At 38.6% G+C, this 23,378-nt stretch overlaps 1 protein-coding gene across 1 annotated transcript in view; it reads left to right on the top strand.

The window, feature by feature from the left end:
* DNAH5 (dynein axonemal heavy chain 5) overlaps positions 1-23,378 on the top strand; it is a 280,971-nt gene that overhangs the window by 143,051 nt on the left and 114,542 nt on the right. Inside the window, exons 49-54 of the mRNA XM_064279684.1 lie at positions 377-590; positions 2,356-2,579; positions 4,938-5,136; positions 8,762-8,937; positions 15,148-15,278; positions 23,132-23,285. Coding sequence (XP_064135754.1) covers positions 377-590; positions 2,356-2,579; positions 4,938-5,136; positions 8,762-8,937; positions 15,148-15,278; positions 23,132-23,285 — 1,098 coding nt within the window. The remainder of the gene's footprint in view (positions 1-376; positions 591-2,355; positions 2,580-4,937; positions 5,137-8,761; positions 8,938-15,147; positions 15,279-23,131; positions 23,286-23,378) is intronic.

The raw sequence follows: 23,378 nt of genomic DNA, 5'->3' as shown, positions 1-23,378 counted from the left end.
ACCTAATTTCTTCTGAGTTATAAAAGGAACAGATTAGACACAGAAGTAAACCCATACTGGGGAAGACAGATGCAATCAACGAATGCCCAGGGCTACCTTCTAGGAAGGAATCCGCGTGACCAAGACTCTGATTTGTACTTTTAGCCTCAATAACTGTGAGAAAATAAATTTATGTTCTTTAAAGCTACCCATTTGTAGTATTTCTGTTAAGGCAGCTCAGAGAAACTAAGATAATGAGTAAATATTTTCCTGCTTTTTCAATATCCAATTCCTGAATTCCAGTGAAGCCCGTTATTTGCATGCTCTCAAGGAGTTAGGTTGTGGGAATATGAAGGAATGGCGTTTTAATTCTTTTTTAAATTTAATTCTTTCTTAGGTTACTAATGAGATCGTACGACAGCTGATGGAACACAATGGATTTTATAACCTTGAGAAGCCTGGGGAGTTTACCAGCATTGTGGACATCCAGTTTTTGGCTGCCATGATCCATCCTGGGGGTGGACGCAATGACATACCCCAAAGACTCAAAAGGCAGTTCTCTGTATTTAACTGCACACTGCCTTCTGATGCTTCCATGGACAAGATCTTTGGTAAAATGAGTGTGGAGTGGGTGGTCGGGGGCTTTGGGGAGGAAAGAAGAGCTTGCTTGGTCTCCCATGCCAAAATACCCACCTGGAGGCCACATGGAAGGAAACGTGGGTAGCTCTTTAGTTTGTAGCCCTCCCGATCGCAATCATCAACAGTTTTGGGGGAAGCAACATCCCTCTCAAGTAGTATATTTTGTTTCCTAAATATTTGTGTTGAATCAAATACCTACCTACGTCTTTTCTACCTCCATTTTTTTTTCTTTATGTAATTGCCAGCTTCTTCAACAAGGAGGTTAAACATTAAATAAACTCAGAGATGAGGCTGTTTTCTCATGGGTATGTATATTTGTGGTCTGGATTGATATAATACCATGTCAAATGTTTATGTAGCTGATACCTTAACCAGCCAGTATAATTGTTGTGCCCAAAGAAATCACAGCGCACAGAGCAGAAATTAACACCAGTCTGATCTTCAGAGTAATTTACAGGCTGTAATACATTATTCAGAAACACTGGTGGCGTAGTGGTTAAGTGCTACGGCTGCTAACCAAAAGGTCAGCAGTTCGAATCCGCCAGGCGCTCCTTGGAAACTCTATGGGGTAGTTCTACTCTGCACTATAGGGTCGCTATGAGTCAGAATCGACTCGATGGCAGCGGGTAATACATTATTGACTGATTAAATATGTAGTATTTTAGAAATAATTTTATTGAAGTATCACCAGATCAATAAATAACCCTATTTATTTAACTGAATAATGTAAATGCATTTAAAATTGATTTTGGAATTAAAGCTTTGCACAAAAAGTGTAAAAGTTTTGTACACATTCATGTTAGGTATTAATTTACCATTTCTGTAACTGCTGCTGAGAAAAAACTCATTATAATTACCCTAATTAATTTCTGGCAGACTAAAATGTCATCTTAGCAGCCTAGGCTAGTGGAATATGGATGCATGCACTTTCAATCACGGCAATGAGAAAAGCCTTGAAAACAAATGACATTTGAGAATTATCTAAACTTGGGAAAAGTAAAATGGACCAGAAAGAATGACTGATTTTTCTTGATTTTAATTATCCTTGATCGCCTGGAAAATTTTACATAGAAAGTAAATTAAAATCTTCTATAATGCACAGAAAGGCAACAGCAGAGTGGAGAAATCTTAGAAGATTCAAGAAACCTTTTTTTTTTATCCATTTGTAAGGCAGTTTTGTATGTTTATCATCATTACCTACTTAACAATATTGCATTCGTTCAGCTAGAGTTTTCAGGAGGCCGTGGGTGTGGTACAGATGGGTAAGTAGCTCGACTACTAACTGAAAGGTTGGCGGTTTTGGTGGTTTGAACCCACTGAGAAGCGCCTTGGAAGATAGGCCTGGTGATCTGTTTCTGACAACTCACAGCTTTGAAAACCACGTGGAGCAGTTCTATTCTGCACACACGGGGTTGCCCATGAGTGACGATCGACTTGATGACAATCGCCACCACCACCACCAAGGGTCTTTAGTTATATGTCTTAATCAACTTTGGAATGCTGACAGATGTGAGCGCAGTTCAAATGCTGACTTACTTGAACCTGTATCTATTTTTTAGGTGTTTAAAAAAGTAACAGAGCATTAATGAATAGGAATTTATTTAATACTTGATTATTTATGAAAATGTGTAATTGTATTTGTGCAAAGTCTACCTTATACATTTTTTTTTTTCATTTAATCCACCTGATTTGAACTGACAGTCAAAATATTATGATTTCTCTCTGCTCCCCTTCCAGGTGTCATTGGGGTGGGCTACTACTGCAGCCAGAGGGGTTTCCCAGAAGAAGTGAGTGACTTAGTGGCCAAACTGGTGCCCCTGACACGTCGACTATGGCAGATGACCAAGATGAAAATGCTCCCAACCCCTGCGAAATTCCATTACGTTTTTAACCTTCGAGATCTTTCTAGGATCTGGCAGGGAATGCTGAACACTACTTCCAAAGTTATCAAGGAATCTGATGTAAGTGGTCCATGAGAGCAAGAGAAATAATATTGTTACTTATCACCACCCTAAATATTTTCAGTAATGTACATTTTACCGGAATATGAAAATGTCTTGGAACATTTCAGCATAAAACTACTTCTCTTTCTACTTTTATCCACTAAAATAAATACGGAGAGAAGTAAATATGTCAGAAAAATTTAATTAAATATCCCATTGACTTACGTTTGTGTTGAAAGAAATGGTCTGCACAGTTATTTCCTAATGAATAGGATCAAGGAAACAGTTGATTTTATTTCCCCATCATAAGATGTTTTTCTCATCCTAAATAAGGGAAAGATCACGATTGATTATATTATATAATAGTCTGCATATTTTAAACTTGGCATTTTAACTTTAAAAAGGAATTATCTTTATAAATGAACCTTCAAAATTGAGGAAAGAAACCATTTTTGTTGGTAATCAGCCCTGATCTTTTCTTTCCACATAACTAGATGCACTCAGGATCACTGGTAAATTGTAGCCTAAAGTTGGGAAGAGGCAGCAGAGTAGAAAGTTAATTTGACAGAAAACGAAGTGTTCGTACATACACTTGAATATAATGGTTCCCAGTGACCTAAGAATTCCTGTCAAACAAGAAACCCTTTCTAAAAATCCAGTATACCATTTCCCCCTCTCCAAACGGACTGTGTGCTCAGGCTAAGGCAAGGTAGGTTTATTTTTCGATTTTCCATGAAGTCGAAGATGTAGTTAAGCAGAACAAACAAATAGTTGAAATATCCACAAATGTGCCATTGTTGTTGTCGTTAGGTGCCGCCGAGTCGGTTCCTATTCATAGTCAGACCCCTGTAGAACAGAGTAGAACTGCCACATGGGGTTTCTAAGGAGTGGCTGGTGGATTCCAACTGCCGACATTTTGGTTAGCAGCCGTAGCTCTTAACCACTGTGCACCAGGACTCCAAAATGCCATTAGGCACATTAAATGCTAACTATCAAAAATATCTGCCCCCAGATACTCTAAAAGTAGGTAACCATGCTGGCTGGCAAGGCTTTTTGAAGAAAATATTCCTTATTATGAGACTTGAGAATCAGTTTAGTAACAATAAACATTTTAAACTTTTTTTTTTCCCTGAAAGTTATTGACAAATTAATGGAGTTCTGGAATGCAGTTTTCAAATATTATTCTTTCATTAGCCATTGTTGATGCTTATTTTAAATCAGCGTAAATAGTTCCAGAAATTGGTATTATTTTGGAGTTTTTTTTTTTATTTAACTGAATTGATGAAAATGTTTTACTTAACTCTTTTTTTTTTTTTTTTCTGGCCACCAAGTCACATTTTATCATGAATACAATGGCTTAAGAATCATATAGCCTACAAAACGTTACCAAGCTGTTTCCACCTGTCTTGTATCAAATAGTGAGTTTAGACAAACGTTTGTTAATTTCCTATAGGAACAGGAGTACTGAGCAATTCATTTTCCTCAACTTCCTGTTAACTTTGGGCTTTGTAATTGCTTTGTTCAGATAATACAGCTTTTTACCACACATTTCCTTCACTTTGTATTAAGTAAATGTATCACGGTAATATCTCAGTTGGGTACGTGTGGGTTGGCCATAGGCTATATTTTATATTATACTTGGCCCCATGAGTGTACCCACACACCTAAGACCTTTACATAGAGTATTAGTTTGTTAGTTGATCAGAGTTATCTTTAATATTTTCCTCTAGGGATGCTTTTCTTTTAATTTAGAACCTGCAAATGAATAAAACCCAAACCAAACCCCTTGCTATCGAGTCGATTCCAACTCATAGCGACCCTGTAGGACAGACTAGAACTGCCCCATAGGGTTTCCAAGGAGCAGCTGGTGGATTCAAACTGCTGTCCTTTTGGTTATCAGCCGTAGCACTCAACCACGGTACCACCAGGGTTTCCACAAATGAATAGACCCTGAAAAACAAAACAAAACAAAACAAAACAAAACAAAACAAAACAAAACAAAACAAAACTAATTGCTGTGGAGTTGAGTCCGACTCATGGCGATCTCATGTATGTCATAGTAGAAATGTGTCCCATAGAGTTTTCAATGGCTGATTTTTTTGGAAGTAGATCACCAATCCTTTCTTCCAAGGTGCCTCCAGGTGGACTCGAACCTACAGCCTTTTGGTTAGCAGCAGAGTGCTTAACTGTTTGCATCTTTTGTTTAATATACTTGAATGAGACCAGTTTGAAATTGGGCTGAGTATATTTTAACCCTAATTTTTTAAAGTCAGGTATCTTAAATTAGGAAGGCTGATACTCCACGTATCATCAGTGTGAATTCCCAACTACTGCATGATATGAATTAATAATGAACTTAAATTACACTTTCAACAGGCGCTGTTAAGGCTGTGGAAGCATGAATGTAAACGTGTCATAGCTGATCGGTTCACAGTGTCTGAGGATGTGACCTGGTTTGATAAGGCTTTAGTAAGTTTGGTGGAAGAGGAGTTCGGTGAAGAGAAAAAGCTTTTTGTTGATTGTGGAATTGACGATTATTTTGTGGATTTCTTGAGGGATGCACCTGAAGCAACAGGTAAACTATTGAAGCCGAATTTGAAAGTAGTATTCCCCAAAGGGATATCTGAAGACAGTAGGTTCAGTTAAGAATGTTGAATTTCTGAGTAGTGAACTTTACTAAAACCAGCTTGGGGCATATTAGGTGCTCAACAAATATTTATAGAGTAAGTGGATAAATGTATGCCCATTTAGTTCCAAAGAGTAATTATTTTATGCATATTAATCTTGGATATTAAGGTGGGCTTTAGAAAAAATTTTTTTTTTTTTTTTTTAAGGTAAAAGAAAAACCACAGGACTTGTGGTCTTCCCAGCAGATGTAGATTTGGGGCAGGGCTCTACCACACGTTAGCTGGGCAAATCTCTGAACTTTCTTGAACCTCATTCTCATAATTTATGAGTGTGGAAATAATATATCCATTCCAGGGCACTGTGGGGAGTAAATGAAACATTATCGGTAAACTAACTTGGGCAGTGTTGGGGAAATATAATTAAAAATAAAATCTACTTTCAACCCAGAAAACCTCTTCACAAAAATAGAAGAGAAAAATAAATTTTTTAGTATTGAATAAGCCTTAAACCAGGAGGAGATGCATCATGGGCAGTCTGCTAAAGAGATTGTGAAGACAGGAAGAAGTATGACCCTTTACGTAGCCACATGGATACAACCCATTACATTCATGTTTAAGATAAAATTGGGCGTTTTCTAGTATCTTTATGGCAGGATACCTGAAGTTGTGCTAATCTCTCTCCAGGAACCTGGGAGGTAGGGGTGTGAGCTTCCTTGATGATTACATTTGAAAAGAGATGGCTCCCAGGTCCTTGAGGAAGTATCTTTAGGTTTACATATTTTCAAAGAGAAACCAAAACCCAAACCAAACCCACTGCCGTCAAGTCGATTCCGACTCATAGGGACCCTATAGGACCGAGTAGAACTGCCCCACCGAGTTTCCAAGGAGTGCCTGGCAGATTCGAACTGCCGACCTTTTGGTTAGCAGCCATAGCACTTAACCACTACACCACCAGGGTTTCCTTCAAAGAGAGGGAGAAAGAATTTATAATTACAAGTTATCTAATGTGAATTCTCAAAGAACAGGGGAGAAGGGAAGCCTCTTTTCTGCTTTTCAATAGGGAGAATTAAAACCCTTTTGTTTTCAATTTGTCCTTTCAGCAGTTTGTGACCCATAAACCAAAAAAACCCCAAACCTGTTGGCTTCTAGTTAATTCCAACTCAAAGCGAGTGACCTTATAGGTCAGAGTAGAACCACCCCATAGGGTTTCCAGGGAGTAGCTGGTGGATTTGAACTGCTGATCTTTTGGTTAGCAGCCTGAGCTCTTAACCGCTGTGCCACCAGGGATCTATCCCCCCAAAAATGTTGTTCCCAAATGAAAGGTAGTAAAAATAATAATAATTATTTTTACTATTTGGGTGATCCCAAATGTTGAAGATGAAAAGAAAAAAACCTGAAATTATATGAAAGGGCCACTGGAAAGAAATGGGCAATATAGAGGCAAGCTTTCTTGGTTATGATTCCATGAAAAATTGAAATATATAGCTTTTCTTATGAAAAAAGGTAGTGTTCCCATGAGTATTCTTTTTTTTTTCCTCAGAAATAACTGGACTTCAGTAGACTATTATTTCTACTACTGCATTTTTTTTTTCTAATTTAGAGGCAAACATAACCTTTCATGACTTCAAAACACTCATTTAATAACCTCTTCTATTTTTTTTTTCTAATACTGAGGATGAATTTTAATTTTGTTTGTTTATTTTAAAAAAGAGTGTTTAAAAACATATTGTATATGTCCTCTAAATGGTTAGAAATGACCAGAAATCTCCTTTTTTCTAATACTGAGGATGAATTTTAATTTTGTTTGTTTATTTTAAAAAGGAGTGTTTAAAAACATATTGTATATGTCCTCTAAATGGTTAGAAATGACCAGAAATCTCCTTAGTAGATTTGATAGTGATTAAAAAAATTTTTTTTTAAAAATTTTTTTATTTGGAAACCCTGGTGGCATAGTGGTTAAGTGCTACGGCTGCCAACCAAAAGGTCAGCAGTTCGAATCCACCAGGCGCTCCTTGGAAGTTCTATGAGGCAGTTCTGGTCTGTCCCATAGGGTCACTATGAGTTGGAAATGACTAGATGGCAATGGATTATTTTTTATTATTTTTTCTGTTTTATGGGTGGTCTAGCAAAGCTCCTGAATGACAATTGAATAAGGTTTGTTGCTGTCTATGTGACTGGATTGATCCTTCCACAGAAAAAAGCTGACACGTTTTATTTGAAATCAGGTCACACACATACACATTCTGTAAAAGTAAGAGCATTTTGCAAGGCAATTAGAACTCACATATTTTATTTCTTCTAATTTAGATAGATAAATAATTAGATTATGGTTTTCAAGGAGCAATGTAAAACTGCTGTTTTTTTCTTTTTTGATTTGGAGTTAAACACATAACCTCCTGTGACTTCAAAACTGTTTTACCAAGCCTGAGTTGAGCATTTATGAAACAGTTAAGTGACTATTTAAGTGAGAACTTTGCAAATAGGCCATTCCTAATAATTATATTAAGTCAATTTCCTTGCTTTGCCATAAAAAGGTTAATGTACTATTTTATTAGGATAGGGCCAAATGTAAGCAATTATGGGATTTAAGGTTTAGAAGAACCACTCACTGTTCTAGTACCCAGTGAATTGGAAAGTTTTTATTGGTATAGTCAACTAACACCACTTTTTGCCTGTTTTAATGTTAGCTAATGGAAACCCTGGTGGTGTAGTGGGTAAGTGCTTATGGCTGCTAACCAAGAGGTCTGCAGTTGGGATCCACCAGGAAATTCTATGGGGCAGTTCTACTGTGTCCTATAGAATCACTATGAGTCAGAATCAACTCAACAGCAATGGGTTTGGTTTGGTTTTTCAGAATGTTAACTAATAATAAACTGTCATATGCTCAGTGTAGTTTTTTCTTTGGTATTATGCTTTACAGTCAAAATTGGAGAAGTGTTAAACAGGTATATTATGTCTTTCTAATTAAATAACATCATATTAATTTTAATGTATTTTTTTCCCAGTGAAATGATTCAATATGTTCGTTTATTGGGAATTATTTTTCTATTTTCTCTCGACTTCCCACCTCCATTTCTTAAAATTAATTTCTCTCCTCACCACTAACATGAAATTTCATAAAAATGTCCTGAGCAAATGCAGTGACCATTTTCTTTTCTCTCTTTTTAAAAAGCCATATAATTATTAATCTCTCTTGCTGATTTTGACATTAAATCCCTACCTTTTGGGCCTTCATTTTGACCATTAAATGAATATCTCCAGAAGAATCTTTAAAATGCCAATGTTTAACTGTGAGTTCAAATGAAATTCAGTGACTATAACAGTATTTGAAATTGGTCCTTTCTAGACAGGAAAAAACCAAGACTGCAGGTGATCACATAGATCTTAACACTTTTACTATTGTTTTTTTCTCTTTTTTCCCTAATAGTGCATAAGATGGCATCGTGATGAAAATCATTATTATACTGTATAAAACTGTAAGGCTATCAGTATAACTTAGGTAGAAGGAAGGAGTAAAGTCCAGCAATTTGAAGACATTAAATTGATTCTTCTTCCCCAACTCCCCAACTCCAGGTCAAACATCTGAGGAGGAGGCAGACGTTGAAATGCCCAAAATTTATGAGCCAATTGAGTCTTTTAATCACCTGAAAGAGCGTTTGAATATGTTCCTGCAGCTCTATAATGAGAGCATCCGAGGCGCTGGCATGGACATGGTGTTCTTTGAAGATGCGATGGTTCATTTAGTCAAGGTACAGTGGTCATGCTGAGCAGGTTCTTGGGGAAGCGATAGACACTTGGCTTGGCACCAGAATTTCTCCCTGCCCCTCTCATTTTCATCTCCTGGGAGAATATTCGGTTTAAAAATAAACTCAATGCTATATTCCAACTAATCTTTAAATTGAATGCAGCATGTCACACCTATATAGACTTGCAAGAAGCGTGTGTATGCTTCAAATGTGGCAAAGAATAATTTTATTCAGTGTTGCTATACAGCTTCCAGCTCAGTGTTTGCACTACATAGAAAGCATGTGGGTGACATCTGAGTTCAAAGCGTAGACGAAAGAGCTGCTTATTTTTGTATCATGCAAAGGATAACTCTAAAAAACAGCACATGAACAGTTGACTTTGAGCTAGACGAAAATTTGGTGTCTTAATTTTTTAATGCTGCTGTAACGGAAATACAAGTAAAAAAACAAGTAGATGACTTTAATGAACAGAAATTTATTTTCTCACAGTTTAGAAGACTAGAAGTCTGAATTCAGGGCACCAGGTATAGGGGAAGGCTGTCTCTGTTCACTCTGGGGGAGAATCTATGTCTCAGCTTCTCTAGCCCCAGTGTCCCTTGTTCCTTGATGAACTCCATGTGCTTGCTTGCTTCTGTGCCCAGTCTGCTCTTTTTATATCTCAAAAGCGATTAAGTTTAGGACACACCTTACATGGATATAACCTCATTAACATAACAAAGAAAACCCTATTTCTAAATGGGACTACATCCACAGGCCTAGGATTAGGATTCCAACACATATATGGGGGTGGGGGGGTGGGGGTCTGGGACACAGTTCAATCCATAATATTCTGTTAGTGGTAGATCCATCAGGAAAGTACTACTTTGTCGTATGAGCCTTATAGTATTCATTCTTAGGACAGCTGATCCTCAGAGGTTGAAAGTTAAATACATCTTTTACTTGATAATTCGTGTGATCTAATTTATGTGTCTGTCAGTATGTTGTACTGTGGGGCTTGTGTGTTGCTGTGATGCTGGAAGCTTATGCCACTGGTATTCAGATACCAGCAAGGTCACCTATGGCGGACAGGCTTCAGCTGAACTCCCAGACTAAGACAGACTAGGAAGAAGGACCTGTCAGTCTACTTCTGAAAAGAAGTAGCCAGTAGAAACCTTATGAATAGCAGCAGAACGCGGTCTGATATAGTGCCAGAAGATGAGGCCCTCAGGTTGGAAAGCACTCAAAATACGACCGGGGAAGAGCTACCTCCTCAAAGTAGAATCGACCATAATGACGTGGATGGAGTCAAGCTTTCGGGATCTTCATTTGATGATACTGCACGACTCAAAATGGGAAGAAACAGCTGCGAACATCCATTAATAATTGGAATGTGGAAGGTATAAAGTATGAATCTAGGAAAAAATGGATGAAAAAGCTCAGTATTGATAGTCAGAACAAGGCCGGGGCTGACTGTGGAACAGACCATCAATCGCTCATATGTAAGTTTAAATAGAAACTGAAGAAAATTAGAACAAGTTCATGAGAGCCAAAATACAACCTTGAGTATACCCCATCTGAATTTAGAGACCGTCTCAAGAATAGATTTGACGTGTTGAACACTGATGACCAAAGACCAGATGACTTGTGGAATGGCATCAAGGGCATCATACATGAAGAAAGCAAGAGGTCATTAAAAACACAGGAAAGAAAGAAAAGATGGAAATGGATGTCGGAAGAGACTCTGAAACTTGCTTTTGAACATTGAGTACCTAAAGCAAAAAGAAGAAACAATGAAGTCAAAGAAGTGAAAGCGAAAGAGAAGATTTCAAAGGGGGGCTCAGGAAAATATTCTAATCACATGTGCAAGGACCTGGAGATAGAAAACCAAAAGTGAAGAGCATGCTTGGCATTTCTCAAAATGAAGAACTGAAGAAGAAATTCAAGGATCGAGTTGCAGGATCGAAGGATTCTACGGAGAAAATATTAAACAATGCAGGAAGCACCAAAAGAAGATGGAAGGAATACACAGAGTCACTGTACCAAAAAGAATTGGTCAGCATTCAACCACTTCAGGAGGTAGCATATAGCCAGGAACCGATGGTTCTGAAAAAGAAGTCCAAGCTGCACTGAAGGCATTTGCAAAAAACAAGGCTCCAGGAATTGACAGAATACCGACTGAGATGTTTCAACAAAAGTATGCAGCACTGAAAGTGCTCACTTGTTTAGACCAAGAAATTTGGAAGACAGCTACCTGGCCAATTGACTGGAAGAGATCTATATTTATGCTTATTTCCAAGAACTCTGTGTATTCCTTCCATCTTCTTTTGATGCTGGAAGGAATACACAGAGTCATTATACCAAAAAGAATTAGTCACGTTCAACCATTTCAAGAGGTAGCATATGATCAGGAACCGATGGTACTGAAGGAAGAAGTCCAAGCTTCTCTGAAGGCATTGGTGAAAAACAAGGCTCCAGGAATTGATGGAATAACAATTGAGATGTTTCAACAAGTGGATGCAGCACTGGAAATGCTCACTCATCTATGTCAAGAAATTTGGAAGACAGCTACCTGGCCAACCTACTGGAAGAGATCCATGTTTATGCCTATTCCCTAGAAAGGTGATCCAACTGAATGTGGAAATTATCAAACGATATCATTAATATCACACGCAAGGAAAATTTTGCTGAAGATCATTCAAAAATGGCTGCAGCAGTATATTGACAGGGAGCTGCCAGAATTTCAAGCCGGATTTAGACAAGGATATGGAACCAGGAATATCATTGCTGATGTCAGATAGATCCTGGCTGAAAGCAGAGAATACCAGAAGGATGTTTACCTATGTTTTATTGACCATGCAAAGGCATTCGACTGTGAGGGTCATAACGCATTATGGATAATATTACAAAGAATGGGAATTCCAGAACACTTTATCGTGCTCATGAGGAACCTGTACATAGATCGAGGCAGTTATTCAAACAGAGCAAAGGGATACTGTGTGGTTTAAAGTCAAGAAAGATCAGGGTTGTATTCTTTCACCATACCTATTCGATCTGTATGCTGAGCAAATAATCCAAGAAGCTGGATTATATGAAGAGGAAAGGGACATCAGGATTGGAGGAAGACTCGTTAACAACCTGTGTTATGCAGATGACACAACCTTGCTTGCTGAAAGTGAAAAGGACTTGAAGCACTTAGTGATGAAGATCAAAGACCACAACCTTCGGTACAGATTACACCTCAACACAGAGAAAACAAAAATCATCACAACTGGACCAGTAAATAACATTATGCTAAACAGAGAAAAGATTGAAGTTGTCAAGGATTTCATTTTACTTGGATCCACAATCAACAGCCATGGAAGCAACAGTCAGATAATCAAAAGATGTATTGCATTGGGCAAATGTGCTGCATAAGACCCCTTTAAAGTGTTGAAATGCAAAGACATCACCTTGAAAACTGAGGTGTGCCTGACCCAAGCCATGGTATTTTCAATCACATCATATGCATGTGAAAGCCGGACAATGAATAATGAAGGCCTGAGAAGAGCTGATGCTTTTGACTTTTGGTGTTGGTGAAGAATATTGAATATACCATGGACTGCCAAAAGAACGAACAAATCTGTCTTGGAAGACCTTCAACCAGAATGCTCCTTGGAAGCAAGGGTGGTGAGACTGTGTCTCACATACTTTGGACATGTTGTCAGGAGGGATCAGGCCCTGGAGAAGGACATCATGCCTGGTAAAATAGAGGGTCAGTGAAAAAGAGGAAGACCTTCAACGAGATGGATTGACACAGTGGCTGGAACAATGGGCTCAAGCATGGCAACAATTGTGAGGTTGTCTCAGGACTGGGCAGTGTTTCCTTCTGTTGTGCATAGGGTCGCTATGAGTCAGAATGGACTTGACTGTATCTAACGACAACAATAATTTATCTATAGTGGAAGATAATACCATTTAAAATCCCGTGTTGATATTCTCACTTTGTTTACGGCAATCGTTTTTTCAGACCATCCTCTGAGTTAGAAAGAAGACAGTTCGTGGGTATTTTCCATTCTTAGGTTGAACCACCAGGTGTGATCTCAGAATTACAAATTGTCACCTCTAATAATTACCAAATCTTCAAATTAGAGTGTGTCTTAGTGGTTATCTAGAACCCTCCCTCTGAAAATGAGGATTGCTTAATTGCTTCTTTTACCCCAGCAAGAGGGCAAGGAAGTAATTCTGCAAGGCTGGAGCAAGTCTGGGAGAGGGAGAAAGACAGAGAGGCTGTTCCCAGGTTGGGACCCCCCAGCCTGAGGGCATTCATCTTGAAACCCTGTGAATTCTCAGAATCTGAGACCTGTTACTGAATGCTGACTGCAAATGTTCTTCCAAAGGTCAATATAAATGTTGTTGTTAGGTGCCATTGAGTCAGTTCCAACTCATAGTGACCCTAGGTACAGCAAAAGGAAACACTAACAAGTCCTGTGCCGTCTTCACAATCGTTGTTATGCTTGAGCCCATTGTTGCAGCCATTGTGTCAGTCCACCTCTTTGAGGGGCTTCCTCTTTTTTGCCCACTCTGTACTTTACCAAGCATGATATCCTTCTCCAGGGTCTGGTTCCTCCTGATAACATGTCCAAAGTACGTGAGACAAAGTCTTGCCATCCTCGCTTCTAAAGAGCATTCTGGCTGTACTTCTTCCAGGACAGATTTGTTTCCTCTTTTGGCAGTCCATGGTATATTCAATATTCTTTACTGACACCATAATTCAAAGGCATCAATTCTTCTTGGATCTTCTTTATTCATTGTCCACCTTTTGCATGCATATGAGGTGATTGAAAATACCATGGCTTGGGTCAGGTGCATCTTAGCCCTTTAAGTGACATGTTTGCATTTTAACACTTTAAAGAAGTCTTTTGCAGCAGATTTTCCCAAAGCAATATATCCATCTTGAAATTATCCCCTAATTTATAGTTGATTAAGGGTTAAATGTTTCAAGAAGAATAGATATTCTGTCATATTTAATGACTAAAAGGAAGAAAAAAGGAAATAATATTTTCTAAATAAATAATACTAAATGCAACTTCATGACCTCAACTTCATGAGGTATCCAAAGCAAGCAAATCAGACAGTGTTCTGTTGTGATCCCTAAGGCTTTCACTGGCTAATTTTCAGAAAGATATTTCCAGGACTTTCTTCTAGGCTATCTTAGTCTGGAAGCTCTGCTGATACCTGTCAACCATGGGAAACCCTGCTGGTATTTCCAATACTGGTGGCATAGCTTCCAGCATCACAACAACACACAAGCTACCATAGTACCACAGACTGCAGATGAGTTCTGGCAGCAATTAGGAGGGAAAGATAAATGGTTATCAGATGAGGTGAAAGGGGCACCAAAGATAATTCTACACTGAATCTCCCAGGTGAGGTCGGAGGCCTGATGGTGTTAGTAGTTCATTCAATAGCAATAAAGCCAAATAAATGTGACGTCTTACCACAAAGGGAACTTGGAGTGGCCTGGGGCTACTGACTAGCACGGGGTGGACTTCTTCTCTATAATCACTTCTTGGTGGCTACCTCAGGTATCACTCCCTTTGTCAAATAATACTCATTGCCATTCAGTTGCTTCTGACTCATCACAACCCTAAAGGACAGAGTAGATCTGCCCCATAGGGTTTCCAAGGAGCAGATGGTGGATTTGAACTGCTGCCCTTTTGGTTAGCAGCCAAGCGTGTTTATGGTCATTTTCTTCTAAGAAGAACTCCATTATCTCTGCCACATTTTGGTGACTTCCTTTCCTTCAATTTAAACTCTCTGTCACTTTTCAAATATGAAGTATAACACATTTTTCAAATGTGAAGCCTATCACATGCTCCATTCTCCAAGTATAGACCTTGTCCTGAAATCTCTGTTTCCTTTCCTATCCTAATGCATTTGGCTGTGCAAACTAAAAGGAAACTTCGAAGTCCAGAGCAAGCCACAGCCTGGATTGTTTGCTGACTTCTCTTCTGCACTGGTCTCCTCCCAGTTTCCTAAAGGCACACCAGTCTCTCCCCACCCTCTCCTAAGCATCCCAAATACTGTTCTATTTCAGAAGTGCCCTCACCCACCAACAGTATAGCTCCATTCTGATCCTGAGATACCTACCTCTTCCAAAATGAGTATTTGGCCCCATGCTTATGTTGAATAAATAGAAAAAAAGTAGAATATTTGCATGTTGAAAATGCATTCCTTTTCTATCTCATGTTATAGATCTCTCGGATTATTCGCACTCCCCGGGGCAATGCCCTCCTTGTTGGGGTGGGTGGATCAGGAAAGCAGAGCTTGACAAGGTTGGCTTCATTCATTGCTGGCTACTCATCCTTCCAGATCACTCTGACACGGTACGTTTCCAACTTTTGACTTTAATTACTCTAAAATGGATTTTGATAGAAGGTTCTCAGAGACTACCTGAAGTTAAGAATACATTTTTTTTAACAATGAATCATAAAAGTTTTCCTTCTTGACTGTTGACTTTCATCTTCTCTTTTCAACTCTGTATGAGACCATGAAATTTTCACATTAATAATTTGCTTTTGATATCTGGAGTAAGAGAGGGAGGGGACATTAGCCAGCCAAGTGGACTAAGTACTACGCTAGGTGTTGTTCTATGCAAGTATATAACCTGTTGAAATCAAACCCATTGCCATCAAGTCGATTCCTACTCATAGCGACCCTGTAGGACAGAGTAGAACTGCCCCACAGGGTTTTCAGGGAGCAGCTGGTGGATTCAAACTGCCAATCTCTTGGTTAGCAGCTGTAGCTCTTAATCACTGCACCACCAGGGCTCCACTATACAAAGTATAAAAAAAAAAAAAAAAGTATAGAGAGCAAAATTCAACTATATTTAAATACTTGTGTTTCCCACATGTGTTCTTTTTCCCTTAATCTATGAGTCTGTATATGTCTTGAATTTAGAGACTATGTTTCATTCATTATTCAGTATCTGAAACATAGTACAAGGCACACTATTTATTAAAATGATTTTTTTCATCATAACCCAAGTCTGTATTAATTAAAATAATCGTGTTGGTATTTCTACTAATTTGTCTACTAATTAAAAAATTTGCTTTTGAGACATTCAACCTCCCATTGTACTGAATACCTGTCTTCCTGTTTTTACATTATTTTTTATGATATGAGTATTTTGTGTACTCCTTTGCTGCATCTCAGCAATTTATTCCTATTAAGTGATAATTCGAGTCTCAAGAATGTTAACACACTGAAGAAATACAGGAAAAACTTATATTGATTGATTCACTCATGCATTTAAAAATTTTATGGAACACCATCTATATGCCAGGCTCTAGCTAGGTGTTAGGGAGTACAGTGGTAGGCAAGGTCATCATGGAACTGATGGAAAATCAAGGGGATGGATCCTGGGCAACTCATTCAATAAGGTGTGATATTTGTAGATGTTATGTATGATAGGGAATTAAATGCAGATCCTGTTGAGGCATGTGGGAAGGATACCTAACCCAATCTAGGGGTGGTCAGAGAGGGCTTCCTGGAAGAAGTGATGTTTAAAACGGAGACCTGAATATGAGTAGGAATTATCTCAGGAATGAGGAGCAGTAAAGAAATGTTCCAGAAAAAAGGGTCAGCTCATTTGAAATATATAAAAGCATATTTGAGGTCCTGGAAGAAGTTAAATATGGATGGGTCTTGCATACGGTTTGTGCTAGACTACTAAAGGTTGGTGATTTGAACCCACCCAGTGTTGCTGTGGAAGAAAGACTTGGCAGTCTGCTTCTGTAAAGATTACAACCAAGAAAACCCTGTGGAGCAGTTCTACTCTCTAACACATGGGGTGGCCATGAGACAGATTCAACTCGAAGGCATGGGATTTAGCGTAAGGGGGTAAGTGGAAAGTGAAGAGGAATGGAGGCCTTAAAAGCTCCAGTAGGGAGTTTGGACTTATTCCTAAAGCAATGGGAAGCCATCGACAAGTTGTCATAGGGAGGACTATCAGATTTGTATGTACCAAGAATATATGGAAGGTGCTACACTGGAGATGGAACAGTTATAAGACTGTCTCAGGGTTTAGATAAGATATGATAGTGTCATGAGTGATAACAGTGAGAATGGAAAAAAGAGGACAGTCAAGATTACTGGGAAGTCAGATCTCTTGGGCTTGCCACACCCTGGTTTCTGGCTTGAGAAAGGAGATAAATGGTGCTGCTATTCATCAAGATAGGGAGCCCCAGAGAAGCTGTCTTCACATGTATGTGTACGACGCACAGAGTGAGCAGAATTAGGGAGTGAGAAGTGAACATGAAGAGGTAAGTAGGCTGATTGGTGGCACAACGGTTAAGTGCTCAGGTGCTAACGAAAAGGTCGGTGTTTCAAACCTACCAGCAGCTCCGCAGGAGAAAAGACCTGGTGATCTGCTACTGTGAAGATTTCAGCCTAGTAAACCCTGTGGGACAGTTCTGCTCTGTCACATGGAATTGCTAGGAATCAAAATCGACTTGATGGCACATAACAACAACAACAACAAAGAGACTTTTAGGATTAACTAGGATAAGGTTAGGAGCAGGAAACCAGATGTGGAAGTTAAATTGGACAGAAAATTATTTGAGGATAATATGACTTAGGTCGTATTATCTCAGGTAGCAGGGCCTGAGATTTGTGGGACTGGGCTGAAAGTTTTCCCCATCTTTTGGGGTGCTTTTCTTCCTCTTTTTTTGTTTTTTAAGGGACCTATGTTTTTTTTTTTAGTTTTTTTATAGGGTCGCTATGAGTTGGAATCGACTCGAGGGCAATGGCTTTGGTTTTTTGTTTTGCCTTTGAAAATCTTTTGTGATCTCTCAGAACTCATTTTTATAGAGCCCATCTAGAAATATTGATGCATCATTTGGATATTCTTGATTCTAGCACTTAGGTCATTAAAAAAAAAATTAGGTCATAGCTGTTAGAAAAGAAGAGAGTATAGAAGTTAAATATTTAGTAGCTTTTTAAAAATCAGGTGGCCATTTGCCCTTGTGTTCTGAAATCTGAATTTATTTAATGACAGAAAATTCAAGTAATACTTTTTTAAACTCTGAGGCTCCAGGATTGGAATATTTTCATTTTCAATTTTAGGGGTAATGGGGTACTCTATATAGGGACCAACTTAACATTTATTTATATTTAAAAAATTAAAAAAAAATTTTATTGTTGTTGTTGAGAATATATACAGAAAATGTGTACCAATTCAACAGTTTCTACATGTACAATTCAGTGACACTGATTACATTCTTTGAGTTGTGAAACCATTCTCACCCTCGTTTTCTGAGTTGTTCCTCTCCCATTAACATAAACTCACTCTCCACTAAGGTTCTTATCTAATCCTTCAAGTTACTGTTGTCAATTTGGTCTTAAAAGAGCCATAATGCTCAAGGCAAACATTCTTTACTAGTTAAGCTAAATTGTTGTTTGGTTTTATGAAGACTTCAGAGGATATTTTTGGTTTAAGGTTTAAAGATTGTTTTAAGCAGGGATGGATTACCCAGTAAACAAGATGCATACGGGAAAATTGTGCTTACTAATCTGTGGTGCACAATTTTACCTAGTTTTCATCACATAATCCTGGTGATCTACTTCTGAGAAATGGCCAGTGAAAATCTTACAAATGCAGTGGAACATTGTCGATATTGTGCTGGAAGATGAGCCCCTCAGGTTGGAAGGCACTCAAGATACAACTGCCTTCTCAAAGTAGAGTTGACTTTAATGATGTGCAGGATTCAAGCTTTTGGGACCTTCATTTGCTGATGGGGTACAACTCAGAATGAGAAGAAACAGTTGCGAACATCCATTAATAATCAGAACATGGAATGTATGAAATATGAATCTGGGAAAATTGGAAGTCATGAAAATGAAATGGAATGCATAAAAATTGATATCCTAGGCATTAGTGAGCTGAAATGGACTGGTATTGGTCATTTTAAATCAATCATAAGGTCTGCTATGCCAGGAATAACAAATTGAAGAGGAATGGCATTGCATTCATCGTCAAAAAGAACATTTCAAGATCTATCCTGAAGCACAACACTATCAGTGATGGGATAATATTCATATACCTACAAGGAAGACCTTTTAATATGAATATTATTAAAATTTATGTACCAGCCACTAATGCCGAAGATGAAGAAATTGAAAATTTTTACCAATAACTGCAGTCTGAAATTGATCAAATGTGCACACAAGATGCATTGATAATTACTGGTGATTGGAATATGAATGTTGTAATCAAAGAAGGATCCACAGTAAGAAAATATGGCCTTGGTGTTAGAAAGGATGCTGGAGGCCACATGATAGAATTTTGCAAGACCCATGACTTCTTCATTGCAAATACCTTTTTTCAACAATATAAATGGTGACTATACATATGGACCTTGCTGGGTGGAATACACAGAAATCAAATCAACTACATCTGTGGAAAGAGACAATGGAGAAGCTCAGTATCATCCATCAGAACAAGGCCAAGGGCTGACTGCAGAACAGACCATCAATTGCTCATATTAAAGCTGAAGAAAAGTAAAACAAGTCCACGAGAGCCAAAGTATGACCTGGAGTATATATATACCACCTGAATTTAGAGACCATCTTAAGAATAGATTGACACATTGACTACTGACCAGATGTGTTGTGGAATGACATCAAGGACATCCTACATGAAGAAAGCAAGAGGCCATTAAAAAGACAAGAAAGAAAAAAAAAAGACCAAAATGGGTGTCAGAAGAGACTCTGAAACTTGCTCTTGAATGTAGAGTAGCTAAAGTGAATGAAAAAAATGATGAAGTAAAAGAACTGAACAGAAGATTTCAAAGGGTGGCTTGAGAAGACAAAGTAAAGCGTTATAATGACACGTGCAAAGACCCGGAGTTAAAAAACCAAAAGGGAAGAACATGCTAGGTATTTCTCAAGCTGAAAGGACTGAATAAAAAATTCAAGCCTCGAGCTGCAATATTGAAGGATTCTATGGGCAAAATTTTAAACAACGCAGGAAGCATCAAAAGAAGTCGGAAGGAATACACAGTCACTGTACCAAAAAGAATTGAAGTTCACCCATTTCAGGATGTAGCATGTGATTAAAACAGAGGGTATCGAATGATGAAGCCAAGCTGCACTTACTAAAGGCATGGGTGAAAAACAAGGCTTCAGGAATTGATGGAATACCAGTTGAGATATTTCAAAAAACAGATGCAACGCAGGAAGTGCTCACTTGTCTATGCCAAGAAATTTGGAAGACAGCTACCTGGCCAACTGACTGGAAGAGATCCATTGTTTGTGTCCATTCCCAAGAAAGGTGATCCAACAGAATGTGGAGATTATAGACCAGTATTATTAATATCACACGCAAGTTAAATTTTGCTACAGATAATTCAAAAACAGTTCCGGCAGTACATTAACAGGGACCTGCCAGAAACTCAAGTAGAATTCAGTAGAGGACATGGAATGAGGGAAATCATCGCTGATGTCATGTGGATCTTGACTGAAAGCAGAGAATATCGGAAAGATGTTTGCCTATGTTTTATTGACTATGCAAAAGCAATCTACTGTGTGGATCATAACAAATTATGGATAACATTGCAAAGAATGGGGATTCCAGAACACTTAATTATGTTCATGGGGAACCTGTGCATAGACCAAAAGGCAGTCATTCAGACAGAACAAGGGGATGCTGTGTGGTTTAAAGTCAGGAAAGGTGTGTGTCAGGGTTGTATCCTTTCGCCATACTTATTCTGTATGCTGAGCAAATAACCCAAGAAGCTGGACTATATGAAAAAGAATGCGACATCAGGGTTGAAGGAAGACTCATTAACAACCTGCAATATGCAGATGACAAAACCTTGCTTGCTGAAAGTGAAGAGAACTTGAAGCACATACACAGGAAGATCAAAGACCACAGCCTTCGGTATGAATTATACCTCAACATAAAGAAAATAAAGAAAAAATCCTCACAACTGGACCAATAATCCACATTGTGATAAACAGTGAAAAGATTGAAGTTGTCAAGAATTTAATTTACTTGGATCCACAATCAACTCCCATAGAAGCAGCAGTCAAGAAATCAAATGACGCATTGCATTGGACAAGCCTGCTGCAAAAGGCCTCTTTAAAGCGTTAAAAAGCAAAGTTGCCAGTTTGACAGCTAAGGTGAGCCTGACCCAAGCCATGGTATTTTCAATTGCCACAAATGTATGTGAAAGGTGGACAATAAATAAGGAAGACCAAAGAAGAATTGATGCATTTGAATTATGGTGTTGGTGAAGAATATTGAATATATCATGGGCTGCCAGAAGAACTAACAAATCTGCCCTGCAGGACATACAGCCAGATTGCTACTTAGAGTCAAGGATGATGAGACTTTTTCTCACATACTTTGGAGTTGTTCTCAGGATGGACCCATCTCTCGAGAAGGACAAAATGCTTAGTAGAGGGTGAGGGAAAAAGAGGAAGACCTTCAACAAGATGAATTGACACAGTGGCTGCAACAGTGGGTTCAAACATAACACTGATTGTAAGAATGACACAGGACTGGGCTGTGTTTGGTCTGTTTTCCATAGTGTCTTTATAAGTTCAGATAGACCGGGTAACACCTGATGAACACAACTTTTCTTACTGTAAGCTGGTGCATACAGTGCTTGCTATTTAATCTGCCCTTGATTTTAGGGTTAGAGATTTTGGGGTTCATCTACCTTCCATCACTCCAGAAAATCTAGATTCCATGAGAATCTGAAATTCTGTTCTGCATGTTCCCCCTTTTGTTGGGGGTTCTTGTCTAGAATCTTTGATCAAAATATTCAGTAATAGTAGCCAGGCACCAACCTGTTCTTCTGGTCTCATAGCAGAGGAGACAGTTGTTCATGGTGTAAAGTAGTCACACATCCCTTTCCTTCTCCTGTTTTCTACCCTTCTTCTTTTCTGTTGCTCCAGGCAAATAGAGACCAATTGCTGTTTCTCGAATGGCCGCTTGTAAGCTTTTAAGACCCTAGACACTATGCTGTGAACTAGGAGGTAGAACAGAAGCACTGAACACATTTTTAGGCCGATTAACTGGGGTGTCCCATGAAACCTCCAAACCAAGAAATGAAATCCCATGAGGTCTTTGGTTGTACATAAGCAGCCTCAGCAGCTGATTTTTTTTTGTCATTGTTGTAAATATATCTATCACACAACTTTTGCCAGTTCAACTTTTTACAGTTGTGCAACTTATTGACAGCAATTACTGTAATTGGCTGTGCAACCCTCCCCTTAATTAATACGATATTTTCATCATATTTACTACTCCGCCCTCCCTCCCTCCTGCCCCTGGTAACCACTAATCAACTTTGTTCTCTATACATTTGCCTTTTCTTGTCTTTTCACATAAGTGAGCTCCTATAATATTTGTCTTTTTGCGATTAACGTATTTCACTCAGCATAATGTTTTTAAGCTCCATCCGTATTGTAGTACACATCAAGATTTTATTTCTCTTAGTGACTGAGTAATAGTCCATTGTATGCATGTACCACATTTTGTTTATCCATTCCTCTGTTGATGAGCATTCTACTGTTTGGCTATTGTAAATAGTGCTGCAATGAACCTTGGTGTACAAGTATCTGAGTCTCTGCTTTCTGGGAGTGGAATTGCTGGTGTATGGTAGTTCTACTTTTAGTTGTTTGAAGAACTGCCACACTGCTGCACCATTTTGCATTCCTACCAGCAATGGATAAGGGTTCCAATTTCCCCATATCCTTGCTGACATTTGTTATTTTCTGTTTTTTTTTTTTTTTAAACTATCCTAGTGGGAGAGAAATAGTATCTCTTTGTAGTTTTGATTTGCCTCTCTCTGGTGGCTGATGGGAAGCCCTGGTGGCGTAGTGGTTAAGAGCTATGGCTACCGATCAAAAGGTCGGCAGTTGGAATCCACCAGGCGGTCCTTGGAAACTCTCTGGGGCAGTTCTACTCTGTCCTATGGGGTCGTTATGAGTCAGAATCGACTCGATGGCAGTGGGTTTTTCGGTTTTTGGTGGCTGATAATGCTGAGCATCTTTTCATATGTTTGGGGGCCATTTTTAATGTCCTCTTTGGTGAAATGTCTGTTCAGATCCTTTGCCCATTTTATGTTTGGGTTGTTTGATTAACCAAATGGCATAAGGCATTGTTATATGGGTCTTTCCTTCCCACGAAAATATTTTAGCTGCTGACACGAGGGCAATATTTCTTTAGATCGTATAACACATCAAACCTGATGGAAGACCTGAAGATCTTGTACAGAACGGCAGGTCAGAGAGGCAAAGGAATCACTTTTATTTTCACGGACAATGAGATTAAAGAAGAATCATTTCTGGAATATATGAATAATGTTTTATCATCTGGTGAGGTAAGGTCCATTTCTTTTTTTCGTGGACTTTGTCTTTTCAGATTCCCTCCAGCTTTAGAGCTCTCTGTATTTCCTTCCATTTGATTCTTGAAT

The sequence above is a fragment of the Loxodonta africana genome, chromosome 2 (assembly GCF_030014295.1).
Source record: "Loxodonta africana isolate mLoxAfr1 chromosome 2, mLoxAfr1.hap2, whole genome shotgun sequence".
Taxonomy (NCBI): domain Eukaryota; kingdom Metazoa; phylum Chordata; class Mammalia; order Proboscidea; family Elephantidae; genus Loxodonta; species Loxodonta africana.
The sequence above is the reverse complement of the archived record's forward strand: the minus strand, read 5'-3'. Positions and strand labels throughout refer to the sequence as shown.